General features: G+C 39.6%; 1 protein-coding gene across 1 annotated transcript in view; it reads left to right on the plus strand.

Annotated features, from left to right (window-relative positions):
* PEX14 (peroxisomal biogenesis factor 14) overlaps window positions 1–12,495 on the plus strand; it is a 78,759-nt gene that overhangs the window by 27,920 nt on the left and 38,344 nt on the right. The window contains exon 3 of the mRNA XM_075027384.1: window positions 9,621–9,705. Coding sequence (XP_074883485.1) covers window positions 9,621–9,705 — 85 coding nt within the window. The remainder of the gene's footprint in view (window positions 1–9,620; window positions 9,706–12,495) is intronic.

A 12,495-nucleotide genomic window follows, 5' to 3' on the forward strand; every position in this document is an offset into this window, starting at 1 on the left:
TGCTTTCTTTTTTTTCCTGAAGTGAGTAATTGTTTATTAATTTTTCAGCACATAAAGAGTATAATTATAATAGTCCCTGACAAGTTCTGGCTGTGCCAAGGTTTAAGGAAAACAAAAAACAGTAGAAGTGCCATTTTGAACCTCCTCTAATTTTGTAGGCCTTCCTGGTTTGAACTCAAATTTCTGAGTAGGAACTAGGCAGGAGCACCCTGGCTTGAGTATGATTCTTTGTAGAACTAATTCTCTTGGACGTTTTGACTGAGTTTAGGGTGGTGGGATCTTAACGCAAGTGTTTCAAGAAAGAGGAGTTGGTGATCAGTACATGTGATTTTCTGGTGCATACAATGCTGTATTGGTTGAGCAGCATCCTGAATTTGCCCTGACACCTATATGCTTTGTTTCTTCAAGTAGTGAATGTAACAACCATGAAAAATGCCAAATTGACCCCACGGGAAAATGAAGTGGACCCGTTGTTTGCAGAATATTTATGGTATGGACAGCTACAGTGGAAATGTTCCTCCTGTTTGCCCTTATATTGTGTCTCACTCCTGTTGTAGAGGAGACATCCTAAGAGTTGGCAGGGAAGCTCCGTTGCTTCTGAGGCTGCACGTGCAAGTTCCTACATATGAAGGAGAAATTCTCTGATGTGAGCTTCTTTCTGTTGAGAACTGGACAAAGACAAGGGACGCAGCTGCTTTCCAATCTATAAAATTATTCCACTTGCAATCCCCATAGACTAGGCAGCTCTGGCCAATCAGATTTCTTGCCCCTTACTTAGTTTTTCCCTTAATGGGGCAATTAACAGCAGGAACAAAGTGCGTGGTCTGCTCAGTCTTTGTTATTATTTGTGTTGTAATAAATGTCTAGGAGGCCAGTGCAGGTCAGCACCAGGCACTGTGCAAATCCAGAGTAAAAGGACGATTCTTGTCCCAAAGAGCCCTAAGTAAAATACTAAATTTACATAAAGGTCTTCCAGTGTTTTAAGTCCTTCTCCTTTTGCTATTACTTCCCAACTGCTGTGGTTTGCATGATTTATTGTGCACCTGTCACAATTTCCAGCTTCTTTAATGTTTCCAACATGAAACCTTTTGTTTGTTAGATTCTGGTGATCCAAGTACTTTTCTCCAGTATTTCCTTATTTATTCTGTCATTCAGATCTTCCACATAATAATGCCATCATAGCCCCCTGACTTTACCCCTAATTGTTTGGGGTTTTATTGCTGGAAGGAAAACACTCATTTTCTAATCTACATTTCCCATGGATTAAGAATTCTGTTAAATGGGGTTATTGAAATAGCAGGTTCAAGGAATAATAGCTTCCTGTCCATTTGAGTCATTTCAGTCTAAAACATCTTTATCGCATCTTCCACAGATCGGTTCTACTTTTGATCCCCTTGCACAAAATTAAACCATTGTCTTACTAGTATTTTCCAGTCCCTCGACTGGAAGGATCCTTAGAAGGATCTAAGTAAGTCTGAACAATGATCCTGTTCTGGTGCATCTCTTCGATTGATTTTTGCCTTCTGGAGTTTACCATTCAATAGCAATTTTAAGTACTCGGGCACAATTGTTAGACTTGACACAGACTTCCTATCTTTACGTCATCTTCTAGCTCCATAGCATGTGAACGAAACTCCAGCAGTCCTTGTCTGCCCTGTAGTTAAAAGAATGAAAATGTAACAGATTACAGCTTCATTGTTTTTTATGTTCTGCACGTGTGAAGATAATAGAGTAAAAGAGATTTCTTTCAAAAACTGTTATATTTGAACTCTTTAGTAATGGCAATAAGGAGAGAGGTGTGAAAAAGGTAAGAGTTGGAGGTGCTGCCATCTACTCCCCTGAAAGCTGTATCATGCATTTTTTTTGGTTGTGGAGCCTTGAAATGATCTTAGTTCTGCTGTAGTGAGCATCTTGGACACCGAGTCATTACATTCCATTGGAGTGATTCGGCTCAACAGCTTGACGCTTGCATTAATTTTACAGCACAGAGCCCCAGTGATCCCTAAGCTTCCTTCTGTAAGAAGGAAGAAGCAAGATGTGTAAATTGGGTACTGTCATGAAAAGTTATAAAAATCAGCTTCTCTTAATAAGTTTTGACCTTTCACCTTCTCTCTGGCATCTTTTTTAGGCCCTGTTGAATCAGTTTGTTAACTTTATCATGGCACACTGGCTTCACCCAGACTTGGAAGCTAGATACCTTACCCGCTTGCATGAGACCCTGACCTTCTAGTCCATATATTATCCACTATGATCCAGTACATTCAGCGCTGAGGTTATTGCTGGTTTTATATAAACAGAACTTCAAATAATTTGCTGCCAGTTGGATTGCAAGCGTTATCCCCCCGCACCCTGCACACCCCCCCCACCTTGTTCATCTTGCTGCAATACCTTCTTTGGTGGTACTGGTGATTATAGGAAGCCTGCAACTTAAGCTTAGGCAGAAGTACAAAAAGGGAATTTTTAAAGTTTATTTTTCCTCTGAAAGTGAGATTATATCTTTTCAATAAAAAGTTAAAATGTTTGAACTCTAGAAAACAGGTTCATGCTCCTCATTGGTTAACATATATTATGGCTGCATTATTAGTTTAATACATTTAGTTTGCTCTTCTGCTCGTATTTCTTATGTTTTTTCCAGCATTTATCACTTCCCCGCAACAGTTTGTGTTGTGTTAAACCTAATGTTATAAAGTCTGATTTGGAGGTGTATTTTTTTCTGAAATTAAAAAAATACATAGATAGTACATTTTCTCTGTGTATAAAAATAGTTGTTGTACATTTCTTTTAAAGCATATGTAAAAGTTTCTTGTTCTTTTTAGTTTTATGCATGTAAGTATTACTTGAATATTATTCCTCTTAAAAAGAGAGGAATTTTGTCAAGATGTCCACTATGTTTTAAATCGAATCAGAAAAAACTGAAGATGGCAGAGATATTTCACTTTGAAAGGTGACTACTACACAGACGAAGTTGCTACTTTTCATAAGGGCTTTTACTCCATATATCAATGTGTTTTAAGAGAGACTTGGGTCAATAATACCATGCTTTAGAATTCCCTAAATACATATTTACACAATAGACCTTAAAATATATTAGTCTATCATGTCAGCTCCTGTACACTTCTATCAGGGATGTTTTATGTCCTTAACATATGATATAATAAAACTTTATTTTATATTGCATTTTTCATACAAATTGTATCCTAGAATGCATTGTGGGGTTAAATAAGACTTTCACAAGGTTAAAATTAAAAAATGCTGAAGGGCACAGGAAAATTAAGGGCTTTGCATAGGAAATATTTATTTGACTGAACAATGGGAATCTGAATGGAGAGGCCACCGAGCAAAGAGAGCCTGTAAGTCCGATTCGAGCTGCAGATCAGGATCCCTGGAAATGGTAAGGTTATGTGAGGAAAGACTGGTTCTGTGTGTATAAAGAAGGTGGAAAGGTCACGCCTTTATGAACAGCTGGAGGAAGTGTGAAGTGGCTCCTGGAACAAAGAAGTTGAGAACAGGGACTATATGGAGTCACCTCTTTGTAGTGAGAGTAGTAGAAGAAATGAGGGGAGAGCGTGTTGAAGGGAAGGCAAGGATCTGAAAGCATGCCTCCGTAGCTAAACTGGTGGGTGAAACTGGTGGGAATAGGATAGCAGTGTACGCCAAAGATTTTTCAGCTTCTTCACTTCTGCTCATTGCGGTATGCTTAGGGAGTGGCAGGGGTCCTGGCTCGGTGGAGGCTGTCCCTGGAACTAAGTAGGCACAACAAGATGACACGAAGACAGCTCAGCTTGGATTTTTTCCGGCTTTTATAAAATTTTTTTTTTTTGGTCACCCTATTAATGTAAATTAAGTAAGGCTTTTTTGTATGTGATAATTATAGATAAATGTATTTAAAGTAGATCTGGATTTTGTAGTCCTCAGGAAAAAGAGGAAGAGTAATTTTTCCCCCCGTCCCTGTCATGTGTTCATTTTAATGAGCAATTTTAAAAAATTGAAAATAAAAGAGGAAAATGAATAGGTGTTGAACCAGCCTGTGATATGTAAATGCCAACTAGTAATTACCTAAAACCTCAATTTTCTTTCTGTTTCATCTTGCAAAACATTTCATTCCCACTGAGTGAAAACACTTAATTTGGGCTCCGCCGGCGGGCGAAGCCTGCCTCTCCGCGCCGGGCCTGCCGCCGGCCTCGGCCAGGGGGCGCGCTGGCCCCGCGCTGGCGGGCGGCTCCCGCCCCGGCCGCCTGAGGGGAGGCCCCGCTGCCCGGCTGCTCCTTCCCGGCCCGCGGCGGGGAGAGTCACCTGCCCCCGGCCCGCATCCGCCTTCGCCTTGGGGAGCCGCGCTCGTTCCGGGGCGAGGGACGGCCGGCTGGAGTTTGTTTTCTTACCTCTCATCTGGCTGCTGTCAGGCTGGGGATTTCGAGTTGGGTTTCGTTCACAGAACGAACTCTCAGTTGCCTGAGTTTCCGGGCACCCGGGATTTTTCCTTTTTAGCTTGTGTTACCGCTTTTTTGTTACCGTTCTGCATTTTTTTTACTTCTGGGTTCTTAATCTCAGATACGGTTTGAAGCTCGTCTCTTCCTTGCCTTTGTTCTTTTCTCGTTCAGACTCCTGTGAATCTTGCTTTAAATTCTATTGTTATTTTTTTTTTATTTGCTCTGTCTTACGTGAGGGGTTTTTTATTGTTGTTGCTGCATTTTTACACTTTTCCCGATATGACACTGAGATCTGCCAGACTTCGTAGGTTTGTAGGTTCTCTCACGACAGAAATAATTCCTGGGGTTCTGTACGGTTTCTTAAAAATTTCAATGAAATCATAGGAGCTTTAAAGTGTTTCCTCCCACCTGACTGACCTGCGGATAATTTCTTCAGAAATAACAAGCTGTTTCTGTGAAATATGAATTTCACAGCAATTCCGGGGCCCAGAACACTGAATTGGGAAAAGGTTTGTTCTGGGAGAGGGAAGCTTGTGTTAGAGAACATTGTGTATGTAGTGTCCCAGGACCCTGACTCTGAGAGAGCTCTGCCTGGAATCTCAAGGAACAGTGCCTCTTTAGTGAGATATATGGCTTCATAATTAGCTCCTTGCATTTTTTCATGAGTGCTAGCATCAGCGTTCTATGATGTGTTTCCCTGATTAACAGCTGCTTTGCAACTATTTCCGTGTGCCACCGATAACCATATTTGTCAAGTTAGTCCTGGCAGAGCACTGATTTCTTACTAAAATGCAGCATTTCTGTTTGAAGGGGTTTTCTTGTTCATTGCAGTGCTAGGCTTTTAAGTCAGCCCTTGTTAAAACGTAAGTTGGCTTTAGCCTGATGCTTGTTAACAGGATTCTGGGTATCTCCTTTAGAGTAGGAGTGCAGAAACCTTTCACAGACAATTTAATCTTCTGAGCCTTGCAAACATACAGCCGTACACTGAGGGGGTGTTGCTGTAGGCTAATATATTGATCAGTTCCATTTGCCCTATAGCTGTGGCCTTCTGCTCTGGCTGAAATAGGTTGAGTGTTTGTTGATACTGCCATATTATTATTTTTTAATACACTGGAAAAAAATTAATTCCAACTTCTTTTACATACGTCATGTATATTGCCAGTGTTGATTGCTTCCGCACATGTAATGTAAACTGTCTGTGCATAGTTCATGGCCTGTGCCGCCTCTGCTTAATGAAAAGAAGTGTTGCATTTAAACAGATACAGATCCACTCAGAAAGACAAAATACCATCCCTTGCAACGTATAATTCAGATCCAACCTTTACATCACAGGTCATCTCAAAGTCTCAGTCTATCAACAAATGCTGTTTAGTAATAACCTACGGAGGGTTCCCAGTATTAGGAAATCTATTAGAGCTCTTATGGGCTGCGCTCCTGGTGGCTTTTGATTCTGTTTTCCATGTGGAACTCTGTTACCAAATCCTGTGGAACTTCTATTGATGAAGGTGATTTTCTTTTACATTTTTGTTAATTCATTTGTTTTGTTTTGTTTTGTTTGTTTTTTGTTGTTGTTGTTTTTTTGAGATGGTACAAAGTGGGCATTTGCCACAGTATTTTAAATTTCATGGTTTATTTTTCTAATGCTAGTAACTGATAAAGTAGCTTAGATTGCTTCATTGGAAAGGCTGCAACTTTGAGCATAGTAAGAAATAAGGCTGGCTTTACCTTCCCCATTAACACAAAAGGGAGGGAAATTAGGAATGAGGGACCTCAGCTATAACGTCAAAGTGCCGTGCTTTGGCCCAGAATTTTGCCAGCCTGCTGCACTCCCACAACATCTGCAGTAACGTTCCTGTCTCCATCTTATATCTTTGACATTGAATCAGAATATTTGGCCTGAATTTATGTGATTTGGCCAGGCACAAATATAATCCATGAATAGTTACATTCATCTTCTCGTTAGAAAATGAAACTGTGGGACAAGACCTGCTGCAGGATTCCACCCACCACCACCCAATCAGAAATACGTCTTTGTGAATCATATCGCTGCAGGAGAAGTGGTGGTGGGATGGCAAGTTTATGGAATTGACTTGCTTTTAAAATCTAAATACGCTGTCTTTCACTAAGAGAAACATGTACCTGATCCACTAGATAAAACTAGTTTGCTGGCCAGTGTGTGCTGGCGATCTAAGAATCAGAGTAGTGATACAATGCACATTATTTGGCAGTGTCCTAATACTATAAAAATTTGGAGAAGTGTTACAAATGGTACAGAAATAGTATGGAACGATGTTACCAGCTGAGTCAGAGTGCTATTTGCTGCATGATTTTTTTTGGCTATACACAGGACTGCAAAGTCTTCTCATCTTCCTCCTCCTTTTTCTGTTGTTTAAATTATGGACTGCAGTTGCCCTTGTTTGTGCAAAGAAAATGATCCATAGAGGGCAGGAAAGTTCTTGTGTATTTTTGTTGAAAATATTGGCATTTTGACATGGCCAAAATTGCTTCCTAAGTTGCTCATGTATACAAGATGAATTATAAAAATGAAGAAGTTTCAGCTCAGCCTATAGGAGGAATGTTCAGAGGTAAATGCAAACACAAATACAAGAAACATGGGTTTATTGGGAGGAGGAATACATGTTCAGGATTCTTTTTTATGAAGTTTGTTGTTGCTTGTAATTTTATTTTGTTTTAAGATTAAAAATGTGGTGAATAATGGAGGAAGTGATGCAGGGGAGAGATAAAATAGAAGTTTATTTTGGAGTGAAATTTACTACTGAAATGTTTACATTTTTACAAGGCAAAAATAAGTTTTAATGAAGGCTTAGAATCAATAAAATGTTCACATGGTTGGAATTGAAATAGCACAATGAAAAATACTGCTTATTTCTTACAGGTTTTTTTAATGCTTAAAAACTGATAATTAAATATGAGAGCTTGCAGAATTGCAGGTCTGCAGGCCGTTTGTGTCTGTGTCTCTAGCTCACTAAATGTGGGAGGGAGTGTTGAGGAGTTTCTGAAGAAACAAACAAGTAATTATTGTTAGAAGGAAAGTGGTTTTGATATGTTCACATATCTGTTGGTCTGCTCATTTGGGCATCTTTCTTATTCAGCATATTATCTTGAGGTTATTAGTTTGGGCGCTTTATATTTCTGCATCTGGCGTAGCAATATCAGCACAGTTTAAATCTGTGATTTGCCTGTCACCTGCATTTCAGCTGGAGACAGATCAAGTGCACATAAATGAAACCGAAGTATACTTTATGTGGGGTATTTTGCTACAGTATTTTATGGTTCAAAATTACTGAATGTAAACTTAAGGAGAAAAATGAAGGAAAATAAGAAAAGGAAAAGAATTAAAAATACCCCATTCATTTTATCCTCCCAACTTTGAAGTGTGCTGGGACTTTGTCAAATTCCCGTTAAAATAAATATGTCAATTTCATCTCTCTTCCAAATTCATTTATCATGCTTTTTTAAAAGGTGTTTTCTGCTTTACCTGATGTTTAAATTGGATTCGCTCGTTTATGCTGTTCTTTGCTGTATCCCCCATGTTTTTCTTAAATGAATTAGTAATGACAGCGTACTCCATCATACCCTCTCTACAGCCACTTTAAGGGAAGCCTGGTGATCTAAACCTTTTAACCTATTAAAGATGATTTTCCCCAATTGAATCAGACCCACCACAGGTGTAATAACTAATCATTTAAACTACACCTGCTATTATGTATTTTTAAGCCATTATGCGTGTTGGATAGATGATAATTCATGTTTATTGCATTGTCCAATGGATCCGTTTTGCCTACACTAGCCTGATTAATGTATTTAAAGAAATAAGAGATGCAATTTAAAAGAAAAAAAACATTGATGGAATGCACTGAGGAGTACATTGAAAGTGCCATTAAACCCATCAGAACTTTGCTCTCTGACCAGAAATGCATATTCGAAGGGTTTGATTCAAACACAAAGTGAAACTTAGTGATTTCAGTAGTGATGCTGGTTTTTTCCCTCCTTTTTCTGCTGCGAAAAGTTTTGAAAACCTTTTTGAAACTGAATTCCAGAAACTGTATTTTAAGATAAACTCTTCAAGACCTACCTGACATTGGTCTAGCATATGCCACCATTTTAGGAGAAGGTTTATGCCACTGTTTGGGGAGAAAAACCTCTTCCATGCATATGCGTGGTTATTTTTAGCTCTAGAGGAAGGAAGTAATCTCTTCCACTCGTTCACATGGATGTGTCCATCTCCTAAGTGCTGTTAACTTCAGGCACATTATTCCCCCTGATGCCACAATCAGAACAGATGTCTTTGCATAAAAGTAAAATGAATGACTAGTGCAGCAACATGTAATAATGTATGTAATAGTATAGGAGAGTATGTGTAAAGTTGACCTACCATATGAAGAAAAAAATTAAATACCTTTTACTGGCACTAGATCAAAATGTAAAAAAAACTAGTGCCATTGTCGTTGAGTGGTATCCTATACTTTACCTTTTGTTTGAGTAAGTGGTTTGTTTTAAGTGCTCTGTCACCTTAAAGAAGGATATAGAAGTCAGTCTTCAGACAAAAGTAATCTGTGATTTCTGCTGGTGTGGAACATAAATTTAACTACTCACCTACCCATTTATGTCATGAAAAGTGACTTTTTCGATATTTTTGTTACATGACCCAAAACATGTAAAGCTGAGGTTTGATTATTGCTTTCGGTAAATTAGAATGATGGCAGTAAAGGCCTTAATCTATTAGAATTTGCAGGGAGCTCTAAGTCAGATAGAAGGGAAGTGTTCTTACTAGTAAGCCTACTGTTACAGATCACATGCATTGTCTCAAGGGTTGCCCTCAACTACAGGAGCCAACTTAGGTAAGAAGATCACAACATAAATGACAGAAACCCCTAAGAATCTTAATGGGAGTTTTTTGTACAGGTTATGCTGCTCCAAGAGTAATTCAACAAGAAACTTCTAGACTGAAATACCGTAATTCTGCTGTCTGATTAGAGTTGAGCCACAAACTCTGATGCTCGTTGAACCATTTCTGAAAGTTGGATCAGTGTCAGCTCCAGACCATATCCATGTGTTGGATGCGATGCCTTACTTTGCAGTACAGAATGCGTAATGTAAAATAGGAATTTGACCATTCCTAACTTGGATCTTTTCTCTCTTCTATTTCTCCAATCCTCCTACCCTCATCAGATTGTGACAGCAGTGAAGTTTTTACAGAATCCACGAGTCCGCCAAAGTCCTCTTGCAACCAGAAGAGCATTTCTGAAGAAGAAAGGTATGGACTCTTAAGTTTGTGGTCTCAGTGATAATGAGGGAGCTTGAGTTAGCGTAAAGCCAAAATGTATTGCTATGGAAAATTTGATGTTAAGGACAAAGCAAGTAGTCTGTCTCAAAAAAAGGTTTGAAGTTTGTAAGAAATATCAGTCTCTTTTCTTCCAAACTGACTAGAGCAATATTGGCACCAGATGTGGAATTGTAGAATACAGAAGACACATTGGAAGTTTTTGGGTTAACTACCAGCTCTTTTCTGCAATGAGGACAGTTTAGAGTTGTGGACTAGTTGGTCAGTCCTAACCTCAGTGACATTGGCTTTACAATGACCAGCTTCTAGGTGAAAAGGTCGAATGTTTCCGAAGAGAGCCAGAGAGAGAAATGAAGGGCAAAGGACTTAGTGAAAGTAAACAAGGTCAGGTTAAGGTCAAGCTTGGGATCAACCTGGCTTTCAGGCTGAAATGGTAAACTACTGACTGAGTTTAGCCCTTTTCTATAGCAGGGATAGAACAGATCCTGACAAATCCTATATCGTCTTAGACAGATGGAACATACTTTGGCCATTGCCTACTGAGAATTTATTTTACTTTCTGACTCAGAGTGGAACTGTCTTTTGTTCTTTTTTTTTTTCTTTCTAAAGTTTTTAGTCCACAACTTACAGTGCATTTCAGGTGAAGTTCACTCCATATTATGCTACCCTCCTGGGACCATATTGCTTAGATCCTTACTGCAAGATGTAAATAATAAGGACAGTCTTACCTTGGAGTTAATTATATGCACTATGGAGCACTTTAAGCAGTTGGAATGGTACTGAAAATACAAGCTCCAAACTTCAGAGGGGAGTGACCCACTTACACATTGAAGTTGTAAGTACTTCAGGGTCTGTCAAATTCTATAGCTAAAGATCTTGAGTTTTGAAAAGTAGGCAAGCCTATGAAATATGTATTATTCTGTTTGGGGTTATGAACTGTTTATTGAGATGCCTGAGACCTGATGTCATGAGATGGAGAGTTCAAGTACGTGCACCACTTTGCTCATCTTGAATAGCAAAGGACCTAGAAGAGAATGGCAGCCTTGTGTTTTAGCAATGATGTCATGACAAGTAGTTCATGGGTACATCATTTTGAGTGTGATCCTCTCAGTGCTTGTCCTAGTGCCAGTTAGAGAACGTTCCAATCACATAGGTATGTTGCTTGCCCTGCCCTGCCATCAGGATGGCATTAAAATTTGGAGCCTGTTGGCCGCTGTGCTCCATGAGTTTTTCCTTGAAATATGTGGACCTACAGGGAGTAATTAATCATAAAAGCTTGGGGATTTCAACTCTATCATCGAAGCAATGAAGCAAGGGAAAGCTGAGCCTAAAAGCTGTGCTGATTACCCGGGGTAACCTGATACAAAATCTATTGTTGCTGAGAGATCCTTAGCCCCCAGTATATCGTGCAATATTATAACTGCCTGATCTTCTTCTGTGCTGACAATGACCAGTTATTCCTCATTTTCTCTCTCAACACAGCTGGGTTAGAATTTCATTTGCAGAAGGTATTTAGAGCAATTTAGAGACAAATGTCTCTGGTGTTTGCTCTGCACTTCCCCACCGCAGGCTTCGCCGAACAGTTTTTAGTATCAGGAGCTCCATCTAATCTGTTTAATTTTAATAAATCCCTGACTGGGAGAAGAGGAAGGGTGGAGAGGTGGAGGCAGAGAGAAACTGTGGCCTGACTAATACTTCTTATGAATTACTTGGCTAATAATTACTAAAGAGCAGAAATGGTTTTGTAGAGCTGTTTGTTTGTTCCTGTTTGTTAATTAGCCCTCCTTCCCTTTGTGCTAATTGTTTGTTTGAAAACTTAACAGTAGGAGATAGGAAGGAACAGGGTCCAGTAGTGCCTGTACCCAGCAGTCACTGGAAATACGTCTGTATGGAATCTGACCACTGAGCTTACAACATGCCCTCTGTTCAGTGCTCTAGAGCAGAAGGTACATGCTGTCATGGTACCTATGTGGTCTAGCAGATGGAGGTAATTATTCTTACGACGTAGATGTTGTGGCTAGTTTAGTCCTGAGTAAATGAGGGATTACATGGCTTGGTAGACTGTTCCCCTATTCTCTGATATACAGTCATTGTCATCCCAATGATAATGTTTATCCCCATTTTACAGATAGTTAGGCTGTCTGGTAGAGGAGTCCTCACTGCCAGTCGAAAAAGCATTTTCTGTAGAGAAGCCATTTCAGTTACAAGAGTCTCTTTTAAAATTACCTTTGTAGGAAGTAATACAGAGGTACCCTTGTATTTTTTTCACAGTTACTCTGACTCAGGTTTCTTCAAGCAGAAATTGCATTAGATGTTTTTATGGACCCTGGAATAAGTTTGGTGGAGGGGAATTTTCATATCTACAGATAGTTGTACACCATGTATGCACTTGTCTTTTGTAGTTACTTTCATGGAACCATACAGGAGAAGTCTGTGACTCCCCACTAAGTCTGGTTAAAAACTCCCGCAGTGGAGAGGATGGTGCTGGATCACCTTGTGTCTGTGAATGCGGAGGGAAAAGACCAGGTGCCCTACCCATGCAGGAGCCTTCCACTACACCAGCTACAGCCTATGTAAGCTACAGGGGTAGGACTGGAGCATTAGCTGCGGGCAGGCTTTCAGGTCCTGCAATCCCGACTTTGCCTAAGAAATTTCGCTTCTGAGACTTGCAGAGATGGTTCCGCCTTGAATTGTAATTTTTTCTTCTTTTTTTATAAGCGTCTCCTTCCTGAAAAAGGCCAATCAAATTTTATTTCCTTTTAA

Source organism: Buteo buteo, chromosome 5 (genome assembly GCF_964188355.1).
Source record: "Buteo buteo chromosome 5, bButBut1.hap1.1, whole genome shotgun sequence".
Lineage (NCBI taxonomy): Eukaryota > Metazoa > Chordata > Aves > Accipitriformes > Accipitridae > Buteo > Buteo buteo.